The sequence below is a fragment of the Neofelis nebulosa genome, chromosome 7, assembly GCF_028018385.1.
Source record: "Neofelis nebulosa isolate mNeoNeb1 chromosome 7, mNeoNeb1.pri, whole genome shotgun sequence".
Lineage (NCBI taxonomy): Eukaryota > Metazoa > Chordata > Mammalia > Carnivora > Felidae > Neofelis > Neofelis nebulosa.
In genome coordinates this window covers 137,679,108-137,700,621 of record NC_080788.1, presented here as the reverse complement: position 1 = coordinate 137,700,621, position 21,514 = coordinate 137,679,108, and the positions used below count along the sequence as shown (strand labels likewise).

Here is a 21,514-nt window from a genome sequence, read left to right as displayed (position 1 = left end):
TACCGGAGCGATCTCGGGGGGCATGCTGGGAGACAGCAGGCCCCTCCCTCGATTACTGTGGGAAGAGGGTGTAGTGACCCCCAATGACAAAAGACCCTGCAGGCAACAGCCAGAGGCCCTTTGTTGGCTGCACAGCATGGAGCTACCCCAGAACTAGGTCCACGGGGTGTGGGGTCCTTTAAGACATCAGGTTTTGAATCCCAGCCAAGTGCCTAGGAGGACACACCAGCTGCCTGAGCTACTCTGTGAGGGCTGCCTGAACAGGGTGGTTTGAGACACCTGGTCTGGGGAGGAGATATTCGGGTGTCACTATTTTTCTCCCCATAATCAACATGGTGGGGCTTCAGGGAACAGCACAGTGGCCCCCAGTGGAGGTGAGACCCGCCTACACCAAACCCCGCCTCTCCATGCCTGGTAACTGTTTATCTACCAGAGTGAGATTGACACTGACCTAACCAGACAGCCTCTCCTCTAGACCATCACAGCCACCCATCCCAGGCACCAACAGACAACTGTCCTGTAGTTTTGAATGTTAGTCTATTTAAAAAAATTTTTTTTAAATTATTTTTTTCCCTCTTTTCCTTCCTTCTCTTCTCTTTTCCCTTCTTTTTCTTTCTACCCTCCTCTTTTCTTTTTTCTTTCCTTTGGAATCAAGCTCATAGTTTCTGATTTGATTTTTGGTCAATTCTTATTTTCTTTCTTTCTTTTGTCTTTCTTTCTTTCTTTCTTTCTTTCTTTCTTTCTTTCTTTCTTTCTGTTGTTTTTTTTTTTTTTTAATTTTTTTTTTTTCAACGTTTTTTATTTATTTTTGGGACAGAGAGAGACAGAGCATGAACGGGGGAGGGGCAGAGAGAGAGGGAGACACAGAATCGGAAACAGGCTCCAGGCTCCGAGCCATCGGCCCAGAGCCTGACGCGGGGCTCGAACTCACGGACCGCGAGATCGTGACCTGGCTGAAGTCGGACGCTTAACCGACTGCGCCACCCAGGCGCCCCTCTTTCTGTTGTTTTTTTAATGAGGAATGCTTATTCTTTTTACACCTTTTCTGTATCTCCTTCCTCTTTATTTTCCTCTCCCTCTCTCTGGATTAAGTCTTATAGTTTCTCTGATTGTCTGCCTATATTTCTCCCCCATCCCCCTTTCATTTCTCTTCTTGTATGGGATAAGGCTCCCCACCGCCCACCACCACTTTGCTTTCCTTTTTTCCAGGGATACTTCAATGAACAAATCAAAGCACACTTGGCGGAAGATCCAAACAATCCACCACTACAAGCAGTGGAAGAGAGCAGCCAAAGACAACAGAGTGCATGCAACACACTCCAAAAACACTTACTGAAGTGCCTGGCCCTGGACAGTGTGTGACCCCTTCTTAAGATAGTAGTACTTGCAGGTGCAGGACATAAAACAAGCTATTACATCATGTAAATGACAGAAGCCTAGCCAAAATGATGAAGTGGAAGAATTCTCCTCGAAAGAAATTCCAGGAAGAGATGACAGCCAGAGAATCGCCCAAAACAGATATAAACAATATATCTGAACCACAATTTACAAAAATAGTCATAAGGCTAATAGCTGGGCTTGAATAAAGCATAGAAGACAGCAGAGAATGTGTATTGGTGCATAGATCAGGACATAAGAAGTAGTCATGATGAATTAAGAAATTTTGTAAATGAGATGGAAAATAAACTAGATGCAGGGACAGCAAGGATGGAAGAAACAGAGGAGAGAATAGGTGAAATAGAAGATAAAATTATGAAAAATGATGAAGCTGAAAAGAAGAGGGAACAGAAATTACTAGACCATGAAGGGATAATTAAAGACTACGTGATTCAATGAAATGAAATAATATTATCTGTATCATAGGAGTTCCAGAAGAAGAGGAAGAGAGAGAAAGGGGGGAAAAGGTTTATTTGAACAAATTATAGTTGAGAACTTCCCTAATCTGGGCAAGGAAACAAACATCCAAGTCCAGGGGGGCACAGAGAACTCCTTTCAAAATCAACTAAAACAGGTCAACGCCATGACATATCATAGTGAAACTGGAAAAATACAAAGATAAAGAGAATTCTGAAAGCAGCTAGGGACAAATGGGTCTTAACCTACAAGGGTAGACACATAAGGGTAGTAGCAGACCTGTCTATTGAAACTTGGCAGGCCAGAAAGGAGTGGCAGAAAATATTCAAAGTGCTGAACAGGAAAAATATGTAGCCAAGAATCCTTTATCCAGCAAGGCTGTCATGCAGAATAGAAAGAGAGATAAAGAGTTTCCCAGATGAACAAAAACTAAAGGAGTTCATGACCACCAAACCAGCCCTTCAGGAGATCCTAAGGGGGACTCTGTGAGTGAAAAGCAGCAAAGACTACAAAGACCAAAGACATCACCATAAACACAAAACCTACAGATAACGCAATGACGCTAAATCCTTACCTTTCAGTAATCACTCTGAATGTAAATGGACTAACTGCCTCAATCAAAAGACATAGCATATCAGAACGGATAAAATAACAAGATTCATCTATACGCTGCCTACAAGAGACTCATTTTAGACCCGGAGACACCTGCAGATCGAAAGCAAGGGGATGGAGAACCATCTATCATGCTACTGGATGTCAAAAGACAGTACAGCCATACTTAATATCAGACAAACTAGATTTTAAAACAAAGACTGTAACAAGAGATGAAGAAGGGCACTATGTCATAATTAACAGGTCTATCCATCAAGAAGAGCTAACAATTGTAAATGTTTATGACCCCAACGTGAAGCAACCAAGTATATAACTCAATCACAAACATAAATAAATGTAGAGATAATAATACCGTGATTGTAGGGGACTTTAATATTCCACTTACAACAATGGGCAGATCATCTAGGCAGAAAATCAATAAGGAAACAACAGCTCTGAATGACATATTGGACGAGATGGACTTAACAGATATATTCAGAACTTTTCATCCAAAAGAATACACATTCTTCTTGAGGGCACATGGAACATTCTCCAGAATAGATCACATACTGGTTCACAAAACATCCCTCAACAAATACAAAAGGACTGAGATCATACCATACATATTTTCAGATCACAACACTATGAAACTTGAAATCAACCCCAAGAAAAAATTTGGAAAGCCCCCAAATACATGAAGGTTAAAGATTATCCTACTAAAGAATGAATGGGTCAACCAGGAAATTAAGGAAGAAATTTAAAATATATGCAAACAAATGAAAATGAAAACACGGCAGTCCAAACCCTTTGGGATGCAGCAAAGGCAGTCCTAAGAGGAAAATACACTACAGTCCAGACCTATCTCAAGAAGCAAGAAAGGTCCCAAATACAGAACCTAACCTCACACCTAAAGGAACTAGAAAGACAGCAGCAAAGAAAGCCCAAAGCCAGCAGAAGAAGAGAAATAATAAAGATTAGAGCACAAATAAACAGTATAGAATAAAATAAAAAGCAACCAGTAGAACAGATCAATGAATCTAAGAGCTAATTTTTTGAAAGAATAAGCAAAATTGATAATCCCCGAAGGAGACTTCTCAAAAAGAAAATAGAGAAGACCCAAACAGATAAAATCATGAATGAAAGAGGAGAGATCACAACCAACACCACAGCAATACGAACAATTATTAGAGAATACTACGAAAAATTATATACCAACAAACTGGACAATTTGGAAGAAATGGACAAATCCCTAGATACTCACACACTACCAAAACTCAAAAGGGAAGAAATAGAAAATTTGAACAGACCCATAACCAGCAAAGAAATTGAATCAGTTATCAAAAATCTCCCAAGAAATAAGAGTCCTGGGCCAGAGGCTTCCCAGAGGAATTCTACCACACATTTAAAGCAAGTTAATACCTATTCTTCTCAAGCTGTTCCAAATAATAGAAACAGAAGGAAAGCTTCCAGATGCATTCTATGAAGCCAACATTATCTTGATTTCCAAACCAGAGACCCCACTAAAAAGGAGAGTTACAGGCCAATACCCCTGATGAAAAATGGGTGCAAAAATTCTCAACAAGGTACTAGCAAATCGAATTAAACAGTATATTAAAGGAATTATTCACCATGATCAAGTGGGATTCATGCCTGAGCTGCAGGGCTGGTTCAATATTTGCAAATCAATCAACATGATACATCACATTAATAGGAGAAAGGATAAGAACCATATGATTCTGTCAATAGATGCAGAAAAAGCATTTGACAAAATACAGCATCGTGTCTTAATATAAACCCTCAAGAAAGTCAGAATAGAAAGAACATACCTTAACGTCATAAAGGCCAGATATGAAAGGCCCACAGCTAATATCATCCTCAATGGGAAAAAACTGAGGGCTTTCCCCCTGAGATCAGGAACACAACAGGGACGTCCACTCTCACCACTGTTGTTTAACATAGTGTTGGAAGTCCTAGCCTTAGTAATCAGACAACAAAATGAAATGAAAGGCATCCAAATTGGCAAAGAATTCAAACTTTCACTTTTCACAAATGACATGATACTCTACATGGGAAACCTGAATGACTCCACCAAAAAACTGCTAGAACTGATACATGAATTCAGCAAAGTCACAGGATATAAAATCGATGTACAGAAATCGGTTGTGTGATATACACCCATAATGAAGGAACAGAAAGAGATACCAAGGAACCAGTCTCATTTACAATTGCACCAAGAACCATAAAATACCTAGGAATAAACCTAAACAAAGAGGTAAAAGATCTGTATGTTGAAAATTACAGAAAGCTTATGAAAGCAATTAAAGAAGACACAAGGAAATGGAAAAATATTTCATGCTCATGGATTGGAAAAACAAATTACCCAAAGCAATGTACATATGCAATGCAATCCCAATCAAAATTGCACCAGCATTCTTTACAGAGCTAGAACAAACAATCCTAAAATTTTTATGGAACCACAAAGGACCCTGAAAAGCCAAAGTAATGTTGAAAAAGTAAACCAAAGCTGGAAGCATCACAATCCCAGACTTTAGCCTGTATTACAATGCTGTAATCATCAAGACAGTATGATACTGGCACAAAAACAGACACATAGACCAACGCAATAGAATAGAGAACCCAGAAATGGAACCACAAACATATGGCCAACTAATCTTTGACAAAGCAGGAAACAGTATCCAATGGAAAAAAGACAGTCTCTTTTAGCAAACAGTGTTGGGAGAACTGGACAGCAACGTGCAGAAGAATGAAACTGGACCACTTTCTTACACCATACGCAAAAATAAATTCAAAATGGATGAAATACCTAAATGTGAGACAGGAAACCATCAAAATCCTAGAAGAGAAAACAGGCAACAACCTCTTTGACCTCAGCCATAGCAACTTCTTATTTGACATGTCTCCAAAGGCAAGGGAAATAAAAGCAAAATTGAACTATTGGGACCTCATCAAGATAAAAAGCTCTGCACGGCAAAGGAAACAGTCAACAAAATTAAAAGGCAACCGACAGAATGGGGGAAGATATGTGCAAATGACACATTGGATAAAGGATTAGTATCAAAAATCTATTAAAAATTTACCAAACTCAACACCCAAAAAAACAAATAATCCAGTGAAGAAATGGGTAGAAGACATGAATAGACACTTCTCCAAAGAAGACATCCAGACGGCAAACAGACACACGAAAAGATGCTCAACACTATTCATCATCAGGGAAATACAAATCAAAACCACAATGAGATACCACCTCACACCTGTCAGAGTGGCTAAAATTAACAACCTAGGAAACAACAGATGTTGGCGAGGCTATGGAGAAAGGGTAACCCTTTTGCACTGTTGGTGGGAGTGCAAACTGGTGCAGCCATTCTGGAAAACAGTGTAGAGGTTCCTCAAAAAATTAAAAATAGAATTACCCTATGACCCAGCAATAGCACTACTAGGAATTTATCCAAAGATATAGGAGTGCTGATTCGTAGGGGACATGTGCCCCAATGTTCATAGCAGTGCTATCAACAATAGCCAAAGTATGGAAAGAACCCAAATGTCCATCAACTGATGAATGGATAAAGAAGGTGTGGTATATATACACAATGGAATACTACTCGGTGATGATAAAGAATGAAAGCTTGACATTTGCAACAATGTGGATGGAAGTTGAGGGTATTATGCTAAGTTAAGTAAGTCAGTCAGAGAAAGACAGATATCACATGTTTTCCTTCACATGTGGAATTTGAGAAACTTAACAGAAGACCATCAGGGAAGGAAAGGAAAAATAAGCTACAAATAGAGAGGGAGGCAAACCAGAAGAGACTCTTAAATACAGAGAACAAACTTAGGGTTAATGGCGGTGGTGGAGGTTGCGGGGGGGGGGGGGTGGTGGTGGTGGTGGGAAAATGGGTGATGGGCATTGAGGAGGGCACTTATTGGGATAAGCACCGGGTGTTGTATGTTAGTAATGAATTATGGGAATCTACTCCTGAAGCCAAGACTACACTGTATGTTAGCTAGCTTGACAATAAATTATTAAAGAAAAAAAATACAGAAGAGGAAAGAATACTACCTAAATCATTATATGAGGCCATCATTACCCTGATACCAAAACCAAAAATAGTTATTACAAGAAGAGAAAATTACAATCCAACATCCCTCATGAACATCAATGCAAAAATTATGTTAAAATGTTAGCAAATAGAATTCAGCAAGATATAAAAAGGATAATACACATCACAACCACATATGGCTTGTCCCAGAAATACAAGATTTGTTTAACATTCAAAAATCAATCCATAAAAAAGAATACTCAAATGACCATCTCAATAAATGTAGAAGAAGTATTGGAAAGTCCTGCATTTATTTCTGACAAAATTCCTTAGCAAACCAGGAATAGAAGAGAACCTTACTCAACTTGACAAAGGGTATCTATGAAAAACTGACAGCTAACATTTATATTTAATGAGGAAATACAGATGCTTTCCTACTAGGAAAGCAAGGTTTTTCACTCTCATAACTTCTATTCAACTTGTACTAGAGAATCTAGCCAGAGCAATGTGACAAGGCAAAGAACTAGAAGGTAGAAAGACTGGAAAGGAAGAAATAAAACTGCCTTTATTTGCACATGACATAACTGTCTGTACAGAAAAGCTGATGAGATCCACAAAAAAGCTACTAGCACTAATAAATGAGTTTAACAGCTTATAGGTTATAATAAGGTCAATACAAAATCAGTTATATTTCTAAATACTAGCAATGAACAATCAGAAATTTAAATATAAAAACCCAAAGCACTTATAATACCCTAGGATTATGATAATGTAGCGATAAATTTGACAAAATATGCTAATCTTGTATATGGAAAACTACAAAATATTGCTGGAAAAAGTATTTTTTTAAAAAATAGCAAGATAGGGGCGCCTGGGTGGCTCAGTCGGTTGAGCATCCGACCTTGGCTCAGGTCATGATCTCACAGTTTGTGGGTTCGAGCCCCGCGTCGGGCTCTGTGCTGACAGCTTGGAGCCTGGAGCCTGCTTCGGATTCTGTGTCTCCCTCCCTCTGCCTCTTCCCCACTCATGCTCTGTCTCTCTCTGTCTCTCAAAAATGAATAAATGTTAAAAAAATTTTAAAAAACGAAAAAAATAGAAAGATATACTGTGTTCGTGAATTGGAAGACTCAATATTGTTTAACATCTCAGTTCTCCTTGGGTGAGGCAAAGGTTTTTAAAAATACGTTAAGGCATGATCCATAAGAGAAAAATTTGATAAATGGTAGTTCTTCAAAATTAAGACCTTCTGCTCTTCATAGGACACTCTTAAGATAGTGAAAAGACAACTGCAGGGAAAATCTTTGCAAATCACCTATCAGATAAAGGACTTTGCCTTAAAACTCAATTATAACAACAACAACAAATCCAACCCAATATTAAATGCACAAATACTTTTAACAGATACTTCGCCAAGCAGACATATGGATGGCAGACAAGCACGTGAAAAGCTGTTTAACGTCATCTGTCAATAGGGAAATGCAATTTAAAACCATGATGAGATACCAATACACAATTCTTAGGGTGTCTAAAGTGAAAGATTGACTATACTAAGTATTGACAAAGATGTGCAGGAACTGAAATGCTCATACACTGCTGGTGTGAATGTAACAGGGCACAATCACTTGGAAACCAGTTTGTCAATTTCTTGAAAAATTATACACATATCATATGGCTTAGCCATTCTGCTCCTAGGTATTTATTCAATGTGCATGACAGCGTATCTTTACACAAAGACTTGCACATGAATATTCATAGCAGCTTTATTTGTAATAGCCCCAAACTGAAAACAGCCCAGACGTCCATGAATTGATGAATGGAAAAACAAAAGGTGATATATCCATGGGGCGCCAGGGTGGCTCAGTCAGTTAAGCATCTGACTCTTGATTTTGGCTCGGGTCATGATCTCACAGTTTCATGAGTTCGAGTCCCTGCAGAGCCTGCTTGGGACTCTCTCCCTCTCTCTCTCTGACCCTCCCTTGCTCACACTCTCCCCGTCTCTCTCAAAATAAATAAATAAACTTAAAAAAGTATTTTAAAAAGGTGATATATCCATACAATGGAATACTACTCAGAAAGAAAAAGAAATGATCTACTGATACATGCAACAAAATGGATTAATCTCAATGTTACTCTGAATGAGAGAAGGCAGGAAAAAAGTCTAAGTATTGTATAAATCCATTTATATAAAATTCTAGAAAATGATAAGTAGCCTATGGTGAGGGAAAACAGACCAGTAGTTGGGGCGCCTGGGTGGCTCAGTCGGTTGGGTGTCCACCTTCGGCTCAGGTCATGATCTCACAGTTTGTGAGTTTGAGCCCCACATCAGGCTCTGTGCTGAGAGCTCAGAGCCTGGAGCCTGCTTCAGATTCTGTGTCTCCCTCTCTCTCTGCTCTTCCCCTGCTCACACACTGTCTCTCTCTCTCAAAAATAAATAAAGATAAAAAAGAAAGAAAGAAAGAAAGAAAGAAAGAAAGAAAGAAAGAAAGAAAGAAAGAAAGAAAGAAAGAAAGAGAGAAAGAAAGAAAGAAAGAAAGAAAGAAAGAAAGAAAGAAAGAAAGAAAGAAAGAAAGAAAGAAAACAGACCAGTAGCTGCCTGGGGACAGGGATGTAGGATACAGGAGTGGTGGAAAAGAGCAACTAGAAAGAATATGGGAAACCTTTAGGGGTGTGAGGGACATGTTCATTAACTTGATTATGGTGATGTTTTCACGGATATCATCTATGTGAAGACTTACCAAATTGTACATTTTAAATATGTAGAGTTTACTATATATAAATTATACTTCAATGAAGCTGTAAAAAAGAAAATCAGGTATGATCATCTGAGTGTCAGATCGTTTCTCTCATGGTGTTGACTTTTGCTGTTGACTATCAAACTAGAGAAGCTCCCTCTACCCCATTTGAACCAGCTACCTTGCAGTGTTCAGACAACAGTCAAGTTTTCCCTGAAAATGGGTTGCTTTTCTCCAGCACTGTGTGAGTTAACTTGACAAGTGACCATAATTGAAGAATAGAGACAACCAAGGAGTGAAATTGCAAGTTATAAGGCCCCAAACTGACCCACTTTGTGTGGTGGGGTGGGGGTGATGGCTGAGACACTGGAATCCAGACATGACAGGTAAACGGGAGTGCTGCAGGTAGAGGAAGGACAAATAAAAAGGCAGGGAGTGAGAAACCCAGTTCTCCTTTACTCTCATTTTTTATCACAGTAGTATGCTTCTGAGGTCCTTGGACAGATAACAAATACTTAAATTACACCCATAGACTAAACAGTGATTTAAAATAGTAATATTAGAAAGGAACTTAATTTATCTGAGAGAAAAGTGATAGCTACCAAGTCAAACAATTAATGACCATTTGCCTTGGTTTCCTGGCTATCTTGTAAGGTGAGGCATCACCAACCAATTTCTATGACCATAAGGTCATTTTCAGATCGACGTTCCCCAGTAATATTTTAATGACTTGTATTCACAGGCAATATTGGGCCAACATATTTAACCCAGGTAGACTTGGTTCCAGTGGTAGAACAAGGGCAAAAATAACATGATAACCATCTGGTGAAGGGTTGCCCCATGAGCCTGAGTCCTCCAGCCCCCAACTCTGTCAAAACTAAATCAGTTTCTTTTCCTCTTCGAAGTCACATTCAAAGTAAATCCACATTTGTTTTTAGCAGCAAGAATCAGTCTCATAAAAATCATAAGATTTTCCTACCTTGACAAAAATTGTTGAATTGCACTCTTGCAATGCCTCCATTAAACTAATCACGTGGAGGCACACCATTTCCACCATCTGAAACAACAAACATGAAAATCAGGTCCACTCCCAGTAGCGCAGAAACCTCGAAAGCTAGTCTGCAGCCACAGAGGATCCATGCCATGTGCCCGCGAGGCTTTTGGCACAATGACCAGAGGGGACCGCAAGCAGTAGTGCTTATTCACCTCTAAAACTCCACCTAGAAAGTGACTTTAAAAAGCTCCAGAGGTTTTTCATTTGGCATGCCTTCCTTATCTAACTCAGGGCTGCCAATGGAACGGGGTATTGATCTTGCTAATCTGCACTGAATTGTGATTCATACCAGAGGATAAATGCCTTCTGCTTCCCTCCTTCCAAATACAGAACTTGGGCTTATGTCCTTTTCTTCATCTTGACCCTTTTTCCACAGTTTCTTCACCTGGAGCAGCTGTTTAATTTATTATACACCTGTCTTTGTGGCTTTGTTCTCTAGGGAACAAGGTAGCCATGCTGATGACAGTTCAAAAGTCCCTGATCAGAAATTCCTAGGGAATTTTACCAGACTAGCATACATAGTTTAACACATTTTTCAGAAAAAAAGTTAACTCAAATCTGTTAGTAGCATTATTTGTACAAAACTCATTTGTAACATTCATTTCTAACATTTATATGTCAAAGAGATTTGGAGCAGAGATATTAATGGTGTCAAAAAACTAGTATCAACAGAAGGAAACCGAATCTCTATTTAAGGTCCCAGTTTCATTGCCTGTAAAGTAACAGAATGCTTGATCTCCAAGTTCTTCTTCAGTCTCAGACTCTATGATCCAATAAATGTTTCTCAGAACTGTTTGTGCACCCTAAAATTGCCACATAAATTTCCTCTAAATTGAACTAAAATACCTCTCTCCATACAGAATTGCCTCATAACATCTGCTTCTCTAAAGAAAAGAAAGTGCTTCACTAAAGGAAATATATAATCCCCTTTCCAATTAGAGCTGAAAGAAACTGTTTCTTAGAGTAGTATCAATCAATCAAAAGTCATTTCCGTTATGCCTTTCGTGGACGGTGCGTTGTTGGGTTTCTGGGCACACTGGGATCATCGTTATGATGTTCTTCCAGATGCCCTGCCCCTCACAGAGGAGAATTAGCCTGATAAAGCCCCCCATAACCAAGAAACTAACTGTTGCTTTCTCCACTGAGGATCCTCCTTCAAAGTAGCAAAGGACTTCCTTGTAAATTCCTTCCATACACCCTCCGAGCCTGACTTCAAAGGACTAATCCAAGCTTGTTCGATGAAGTGGGCTCATGCTAACAATACCTCAGATATTTTCCAGTGAGGGTTAGAGCAGCCCCTCTCTTGGTGAGGCATCTGAGTTAAAACTGAACTGGATTTGAAGACTGGGGGAGCTCAGGTCCTCCTAGGGCAACTCAGAAGGGTGAGGCCCTTTTCAGGGTTTGAGCCCTGGGTAGAATGAACATGTGTGGTTGGTCTGCTCTTAAATACCACCAGAGGATGACCCAACTGGCTCGGGTTTTTCCAAATTGCCTTGGAATCCAAAAATAATATGAATCTCCTTTTGACTTTATAGCACAAAACAACCCTTAAAGGTAGATTTCATATAAAATAAATTTTTGGCACTAAGCAGAGCAAACAAAAGTTTCTACTAAATTTATTTGCTTGCTCTGTTTCTCATCAAACTTATTATACAAGCAGAACATCCAGCTTAAAATGGGTAAAAACCCATTGATATAATATTACAATTGAGACCCTTAAAGAACAGATAATGTGAGGGCTGGGTGTAGGTTACACCTTTTATCCACGATGGGAAATTTATTCGTGGACTCACCACTTTGTTGTGAGCCATCAGCTGAAGGATGCTGGGTGTCACCCTGCTCCAAAACTCCAGTGCGGTCAGGATCGCCGTGAAGCTGAATTCATTCTGACTTTGGACATTTGTAGCTACGGCACTTTGTTCGCAATATACGGTCCAGAGCTGAGCAAAGATAAATGCGTGGAAGAGAGAACACATATGCAGCACGGAGGTCTGAAAAGGAGGAGACAGGAGCCATTACATTTCAGTGGAATACAGTGCTCCACAGGGCCCATCCCACACGGTCTCGGCCTTCTGAGGAGCACGGCTGAAGCACATCTACTTCCAGAGATCGGAGGCTGAAGGAGTTCTCTATGAGTTACGGATTCGTGATTCACCACCTTAAGATAATCTGCTTTCGCTCTGTCAGTGGGAGTGTGCTGAGAGAACAAAGCATCTTTCCAAAGAGAAGGCACCTTAGCTTGCAGAACGCTACCCACCGCCTTGCCTGTTAATGACAATGACGTTCTCATCCCTAAACTAGATCAGGGAGAATAATCATTCTACCATCTTGAGGTGTTTCCTCGCCTGTGACATGGGGATGATAGTACCCTCCTCAAAGAGCTGGCGTTAGGAGGAATCAGGTGGCATATCTGAACACATCGCCCAGCAACGTGTTACTAATTATACTGTTACCAGTAGTAGAAGTGGCAGCAGCAAGCACTAGTGGTGAGCACGGACTGAGCATGCACCTACAATGTCCCAGACACCGTGCTAAAGACTTTCCAAAGATCGCTTCCATAATTCTCAAACCATCCCCTCGTCTCTTTTACAGATGAAAAACTGGAGCTCAGGGAGGTCACAAGGTCAAGGTACCTTGTACAAATGACCAAGTACCATCGTTAGGAATCAAATGCAGCTCTGGCTTGAAATACTAGGAACTGACTGCCTGGCCCCTTTTGCAAATATCATTCAGGCTGTTTGGACGGTGCTCTACTTTACCACAGAGTCAGCTTTCCCTGGCCCACATCCCAGCTGCTCCCAAACCCACCCTGACTTCCCGGAACTTGCCTAAACTTGTGAAGGGCCCTTGGCTTCTCTTAGCTGATTAGTACCAGTGTGTCTGGTTTGCTTACACTGGCTCATGACTGATGCCTGCCTTGGGTTTACTTTATTCCCTTAAGCACATCATCTGTCTCTACAATTTACTAAGTTCCTCTGTGTCGGTGATTCCAGCGTGTGCTTTAGTGAGTTCCCAACTGGCCTTCTTATTTTCATTTTGAATCTTTATGGATCTATCTCTAGAGATGTGAGTTGCAAAGATAGTGCATGAAAAATCAGAGCATAAATTTTCCTCCAATTCATATTCGGTTCCAAAAACTGATCATGGGATTTTTATTATATTTCTAGCCTTTTATTTCTCTTCATTATTTTGAGACAGAAATGCCTAGGAAGCTAACTCTTGCCTGCCTCCATAATTTATCTTTATAAAAGTAAACAAAGACATTTTAAGGGGGAAGAAAAGACAGTGCGGGAACTTAAACAACTTTAAATAAGGCATTAGCACAAAGTCGCTTTCCTAACATCCACAGGAGGGCAAGTGATAAGATGCATTTTCTTCTCAGAAGAAACATAACAGGCTGATAACGGTTTCCATTAGCAATTTCGATGCCTATGGTCTTAAGGTTGCAGAAATCGCTTACCTTTGATTGCTCTGGAAATCCAATCAGGATGACAATGAGATGGTCTGCGATATGAGAGCCGGCATCCAGAGGTATGGGCAGGCACGGAGAGGAGGCATTTGGACACACCGCGTTATGAGTGAGGGAGCCCAGGAGCAGCCAGGACAGCAGACGGATGCGGGAGATACACTCGATGAATTCTTTTGGCCTATCAAGTAGAAGGAAGTGTTAACGGCGATTTTTATGGTTTCCGTTTTGTTGGGCGCTCACCAACGGCTTATTGATGGCATTAAAAGTGTGGTTTTATAGGCGATTACATACAATAAAACACCCAGGTGACAGTGCCAACAAAATGTATCTGTTTTTCTGTATCTGTATCTGTATCTGTTTTTCTGCTCGCCCTCTCTAATCCCGGACCATAGCTGCTTGAGCAACGAGCAGCCTCTGGTGACAACACGGGATTAAAAATCATTCTTCCACCAACCTTGCTGCCCTTCTGACTAGCTGCGTTTTCTAAACTCTTTCCTTTCTTCTTAGAAAGTCTCACATCCCCACTAGAGGGGAAGGAATAGAGGCGGAGATGTAACACACGCCACCCATTTTCCTGCCCTGCAGTCGTTGTCTCCTGCTGCTCTCCTGCCCTCCTGCCCGCCTCGCCCCAGCTCCAAGCCTTTCCTCTAGCCAGGGAGCCGACCGTGCAAAATGGAGTGCTCACAGAAACCAGCCCATGGGCCCCTCTCCTTTCTCCGCCTCCTTGCGCTCTATTTCATCTTTGCTATGGATTTTGTTCAAGCCACAATCTAACATGCTCCTTGAAGGCAGAAGTTATGTAAGTGCTCAATAAATACCTATTGATTTATTTAACTAGTTGAAATTAAGAGTTAAAATTGCACTTCGAAGCTCCAGGTTTTCGTCATCCATCAGGATATGGCTGAGGTTTTCGTAGGAGGGGAAGTTCCTGTTGCTGTCAGCATAGCATGGAAGTGCTCGGTTCAAAAATGCTGCTAGGTCAGCAGGTATGGAGATGACGCTCACCTCCTACCTTCCCCACCATCACACTGCACTCCCATCCATCTTCAAGGCATTCATTTGCTCTGAGTCCCAGAAAACTCGGGGTGGTTCCCTGACTCACCGACCCTCACTGCTAAAATAATAAGGGCCTTACCCTTGTTGCATTGCAGAAGGGGGATGATAGAGCCAAGGCAGGTAGCGAATCACAGCCTTGTTATCTCTGTGGTTGCCCCGTGAGATTTCCATGGCTGTAATCTGAGCCAGCCCAACTTTGAGGTGTCCACCAAAAGTATCTTCATGCAGAGGCTGGGAACATGTCTTCATGTGGCTCTGCAAAAACAAATGGTATTTCATGGCTTTGGCAGAGTACCTGGAAAACTCCTGGTTGCTCTTTAAAAAGATCAGGTTGTCATTCCCTCACCTTCTGTCACCACTCCCAAGTATACAACCCATTGAAACTTCTTCCATGGTTTCCCATTTTTCTTAGGATAAAGGGGGAGAGGGGAAATTCCTTAGCATGGCCTAAAAAGCCTGGAATGATCTAGTGACTGCAGACCTCTGCATCCTACCCCTTCATCCCCTCTACACTGGCTCCCTCCCATTACCAGCCTTTGCTTGTGCTGGTCTCTCTGCCCGAAACACTGTTCCTGCCTCTCTTCACTTAATTGACTGCTATTCATTGTGCACGTTTTAGCTCAAGTGTCACTTCCTCCAGGAAGTCTTCCCTGACCTCCCTGGCTAGGCCATATCATCCTATTAGAAGCTCCTATACCACTGTGTACCCCTTCTTCAGAGCAATTATGAAAGTCACAATTTTACTTTATGTTATATGAGATTTTCATTAAAATTGGCACCTCACTACCCAACTATAAATTAAATGAGCGTGGCTACTGTGTCCTTTTGCTCATTGCTGCATCCCTACATGCCCAGAACAACACCAGGCACATTATGGGTGCTTGGTACGTATTTGTTGAATTAATGTAGAAAAGTTCCTTTTCTTGGTGTGGCTTAGTGGAAAGAGCACTGAAATGGAAACTGAGACCTAGGCTTCGGCCCCAGTTTAGGCCACTTGCCACTTGGCCTTTCTAATCTGTCTCCTAAATTGGAGGGTTGGATTATATCTCTAGTCCCCAACCTTTTGATCATCATGGATCCTTCTTACTCTTTTTCTCTGTATTTTGAAAGTGGTTATAAAGCTAGCTCAAGTGTTTAGGTAACGAGATCTCCTCTTCTTGACACTTGATGCCAAAGCCATCTGAGTGTGGGCCACCAGATTCGGCACTCAGTAACGAGCGCGTGGTCAAGTACAAGGGGGGCTTACTTAGGAATGAGTGGGTTCAGATACTGTGAGAAGTCACCAGTTTAAATTCCGATTCTACTTTCCACCTAGCATTTGCAAATCCATCCCTATCCCAAGAAGCACCTGGATCACTGGAGCAGAGTCTAGAAACTGAGTTGGGCGATGGAGGAACCTCATTTGTAGCTGATGAGCTTCTGGGACGACTAGATCCTGTTTAACCAAAAGGATCATTTAGTGCCAGGTTGCCGTCTGGCTGTTCCTTGGACCATGTTTGGATTCCCTTCTGCCCTCTGTCCAGGGCCTTCCCCAAATCTCTCAAGACTATCAATCTTTTAGCTCCCTAGTCAACTCACGGCAAGGAAGCTGACTTACATCAGTGATTCATCCCACCCTGTGAGGCACTCAGTCAATAAGCTCGACAACTTTGCTGGGATCTTGTCCACATGCAAATCAGAGTTTGTCCCATCCCTTGTCTTTAATCATTTTCTTGAAGAAGAGAGCTTTGATGCAGATAACCATGAAAGGCTTATGTTTGCATAATGTGTTCCAGTTTACAAAAGTCTCTTTGCACGCACTGTGCCACATCAAACCTCCTCACAGTCAGTAAAGGTAGATATTAGGCTTGTGTCACAAATGAGGAAACTGAGGCTCAAAGGTAGTTAAATGACACCACATGGCATAGTGAAAAGAGAGTGATCTGGTGCCGCTACAGTCTTAGGCCAACCCTGACTCCACTGCTTATCGGTAGCGCCACCTTGAGCACGAATCACAGCACTAACCCAGGCCTCGGTTTCTACATCTGTAGAATGGAGACGCTTTAACAGGGGGCAGCGGGAGAACTGAATGAATGGCCAAAGTAGAGCCATGCACAGAACTCCTGCCATGCAAACAGCCTTTCCTTTCTCTTTTCCCTCTTGCGCAGGCTGAACTCAGTTCTCCAGGCTCCCAAGACAGGGACTGTTAGAGAGCACCACAGCTGCCGCCCCAGGTAACAATAAGTCCCATCTGGTCTGCGTAAGTCCCTAAAACTGCCTCTGTCTTGCTCACCTGAGAAGTGAGCAGTGTAGGTAAGCCCTCTTACCTTCAGTTTGGTGAGAGTGTGCATGTCCGCCATGAAGTCCAGCACTTCGTTGATGTACTGCCTCACACACTCCATCGCGGCTGTCCCACACTGAAACACAAGGACACCGCTGGGTGGGCCCTCCAAGCCACCGCCTTCACTTTGGCCCTGACTGCGGTCACTGTCTTGTTGTGACTTCACGCTGTTTACTAACGAGTTGTTTCACATTCTGGAGTTCTGACTCACTCCGTTACTCTCCACCGTCTGTAACTGTCTGCCCGCGGTTTGGACAAAAATTGATAAAAGGTTTGTGGTGAAGAGGTAAGAAACGGGCGGCCTAGGGTAGACTGGGTTAACATGCTTTTTTCCCACTGGGTGATCTAACTGATTTTTGTTTGCTTGTTTTTGTTTTTGTTTGTTTTTGTTTGCTTTTAATATAATTTATTGTCAAATTGGCTAACATAGAGTGTATGCCACGTGCTCTTGGTTTCAGGGGTAGATTCCCGTGATTCATTGCTACATACAACACCCAGTGCTCATCCCAACGAGTGCCCTCCTCAAGGCCCATCTGTTTTGTTTTGTTTTTATTTTGAGAGAGAAAGAAGGAGAGCACAAGCAGGGGAGGGACAGAGAGAGAGAGAATCCCAAGCAGGCTCAGCGTGCCGCCCAACATGGGGCTCAAACTCACAAACTGAGATCATGACCCGAGCCGAAACCAAGAGTAGGACCCTCAACTGACTGAGCCACTCCTGTCTGCTTGTTTTTAAACTGGTCTGGGGCACCAAGGTGGCCCAGTCAGTTAAATGTCCGACTTCGGCTCAGGTCATGATCTCACAGTTCGTGGGTTTGAGCCCCACATCGGGCTCTGTGGTGACAGCTCAGAGCCTGGAGCCTGCTTTGGATTCTGTGTCTCCCCCTCTTTCTGCCCCTCCTCTCTCTCTCTCTCTCTCTCTCTCTCTATCATAAATTAGCATTAAAAAAAATTTAAACCAGTCTGTATACAAAAATTATCTTATGTAGAGCCATTATGCATCAGAGTCTTTATGACATGAATCACCCTAAAACTACAGTAACCCTTATCACTCTGGGGAGTCTTAGATACACATAAAATACGTGCCACCTAATTCTAACACCAGAATCTCGAATCTTTTTCCATCAAAAAAGAAAAGTATATAAACAAACATCACATTTGCTGAAAGGGTCAAAAATTCTTATTTTCAAGTCACTTACAATCTAACTCCTTACACACAGCAGGCGTACTATTAAATAGATAAACGTGATTGCTGCGTTCTTGCTAGGGATAAAGCAAGAAAAAAAATGAAATGAAATGATCAGCTTCCCCACACGCACTGGCAGCATGTTTGGGAAATTTTAAAGGCAAAGAAAGCATACTTGTGTCTCTGGTTATTAAATGACATAAACCTGCCCAGGGCAGTGCAGTGAATTTAGGATTATAAGCAAAGAAAAGGAAACCGAACAGGCGGGCTGCTACATCAAAGCTGTATGAGAAAACCCACACATCAGGCCGGGTGTAATGTGGATGAAAAGCAGCCGTCTTTGAAGCCATCTGAATACTATGCTAAGGCCTTTCTTAGCTTTCTTTTGGAAAATCTGGAACATTATATACTTAACTAGCTCACCCAGTGGCTCTCATTTTCCCATATTCATGTAAATCTGCACAGCCCTGAACTGTATCACCTCCCATCTCTTCTACAATGTTACGCCTGTCAGTTCCTCTGACAGGATAACAAACAGTAAAATAAGGTCATTGGCGGTTCTGTCAGAGTGTTTTCCAAGCATTTCATATGTTCTAAGGTTTTCTTCTTTTAATTTAAATCAAGTGAAGGAATTATAAAAGGTTATTGTGTTCTTGCTTTTGGAATATTAATCCTTTGGTGCAAGAAAGGATTTCCCTCCGATTTATTCCATTTTCTCTGACCTTTCACATGTCATGCAAACAGGAGCATATACTCTGTTCTTTAATTTCTTGAAAGGGATTTGTTTCTCTCATAGGCAATATTTTATATCATTTCAGCTAGGCAAATGTCAAAGAAAATAATTACTAGGAGCATTATTCAATATTTGTCTTTTCACTTTGAATTTCAAAGAATGAGAGCAAAGAGTTTACTAATATGCAGTTACTTTTGCTCTAGAGACAGGATCTACATCTAATAAAAGCCTTAAAATATAGGATCATCTTAGGGAGCCTCTACACTTATAAAACAAAGCATGCAATTTCTAATCCCCCCCCCTTTTTTTTTCTACTTTGCAAAACATAAGCATAGCCCTGATGTGTTGTTTTAAAAAAAAAGAAAGTCAAGCTCCACTTGTTTTCAAAGGCCTATATTTATTTCAATGGGAAACTGATGATAAGGTGTTGAAAAAGTACTCTAAACTCAAAAACATGAACGCAAGTGAATCATATCCAATTCTTCCTTGAAACTTATGTCTGATTTTAAAGTTATGTTTCTTAGATTGTAAGGAACATATGCTCACTGTGGAAAACTTGGAAAAACAGAAATTAACAAAAATCACATAATCCTAATTCTTGTCCTCCATCAGTGAAGCCACTACCACCGGTATTTCCTTCCAACGTGTTTTGAACACATATAACATACACATATACATATAATTTTTATAAGTCTGAGATCATTTTTTTGTAATGTGCTTGTAAATTAAATCCATCATAAACATTTTCCAATTATTTATTCTTTTAAAACTTGATGTGGTAGCCACATAATAGTCTTTTTTATAGATGTATCTTACTTTTTTTTTTATTATGAAATGTATTGTCAAATTGGTTTCCATACAACACCCAGTGCTCATCCCAACAGGTGGCCTCATCAATACCCATCACCCACCCACCCCTCCCTCCCACCCCCCATCAACCCTCAGTTTGTTCTCAGTTTTTAGGAGTCTCTTATGTTTTGGCTCCCTCCCTCTCTAACCATTTTTTTCCCTTCTCCTCCCCCATGGTCTTCTGTTTGTACCTTACTTTATTTAAACAATACACTAATGCTGGTCAACACCAAAAAAACCCCCAAAAAACCACAATCTGATTTAACAATGGGCAGAAGACATGAATAGACATGCTTCCAAAAAAGATACCCAGATGGCCAACAGACACATGAAAAGATGCTTAATATCACTCATTGTCAGGGAGATACAAATCAAAGCCACAATGAAATATCACCTCACACCTTCCAGAATGGCTAAAATTAAAAAGGCAAGAAATAACAAGCATTGGTGAAGATGTGGGGAAAAAGGGACCCTTGTATAGTGTTCGTGGGAATGTAAGCTGGTACGGTCACTGTAGAAAACAGTGTGGAGGTTCCTCAAAAAACTGAAAATACAAACACTGTAGGATCCAAAATGTCTACTACTGGGGATTTACCCAAAGAAAACAAAAACACTAATTCAAAAAGACATGCACCCCTATGTTTACTGCAGCATTATTTATAATAGCCAGGATATGAAGGAAACTTAAATGTCCACCCATAGATAAATGGAGAAGGAAGATATGGAATGGAATATTATGCAGCCATAAAAAGGAGGAGATTGTGCCATTTGAGACATGGATGGACCTAGAGGTATTACGCTAAGTGAAATAAGGCAGACTGAGTAAGACAAATACCAAACGATTTCACTCATACATGGACTGTAAAATAATAAGGAAGTATAAACAAACAAATAAAAAGCAGAATCAGACCTATAAACACAGAGAACAAACTGATGGTAGCCAGAGCAGAGGGGTGAGGGTGGGCAAAATGAGTGGAGTGGGAGACACAGTTTTCCAGTTATGAAATGAAGAAGTCACAGAAATAAAAGGCACAGCATAAGGGATATAGTCAATGATACTGTAATAGTGTTCTATGGTGACCTAGCCTAGGGGTGAGCACGGCGTAACATAAAAACTTGTGGAGGGGTGCCTGGGTGGCGCAGTCGGTTAAGCGTCCGACTTCAGCCAGGTCACGATCTCGCGGTCCGTGAGTTCGAGCCCCGCGTCAGGCTCTGGGCTGATGGCTCGGAGCCTGGAGCCTGTTTCTGATTCTGTGTCTCCCTCTCTCTCTGCCCCTCCCCCGTTCATGCTCTGTTTCTCTCTGTCCCAAAAATAAATAAAAAACGTTGAAAAAAAATTAAAAAAAAAAACAACTTGTGGAATCATTACCTTGTACACCAGGAACTAATGTATCCTTGTGTGTCGGCCATACCCAAATTTAAACAATTTTTTAAAAAACAATATGCTAATGTTAGATCTTAATTTTGCTTCCATATTTTTACTATTTTAAATGCTGCTTTAATAAACATACTTTAATAAATATACTCTTTATGTGTGTATTAAATTATTTTCTCAAATATATTATCAGAAGTAAATTGTCAAACTGTTTTTCAGCAAAGTTGCACCGATTTTCACT

At 41.0% G+C, this 21,514-nt stretch overlaps 1 protein-coding gene across 22 annotated transcripts in view; it reads right to left on the bottom strand.

Moving 5' to 3' along the window:
• UNC79 (unc-79 homolog, NALCN channel complex subunit) overlaps positions 1-21,514 on the bottom strand; it is a 270,421-nt gene that overhangs the window by 11,385 nt on the left and 237,522 nt on the right. For all 22 annotated transcript variants that reach the window (XM_058740150.1, XM_058740151.1, XM_058740144.1 and 19 more), the window contains 5 exons: positions 17,121-17,210; positions 14,894-15,069; positions 13,750-13,936; positions 12,083-12,280; positions 10,215-10,292 (listed from right to left, as the gene is read on the bottom strand). In XM_058740150.1, coding sequence (XP_058596133.1) covers positions 10,215-10,292; positions 12,083-12,280; positions 13,750-13,936; positions 14,894-15,069; positions 17,121-17,210 — 729 coding nt within the window. The remainder of the gene's footprint in view (positions 1-10,214; positions 10,293-12,082; positions 12,281-13,749; positions 13,937-14,893; positions 15,070-17,120; positions 17,211-21,514) is intronic.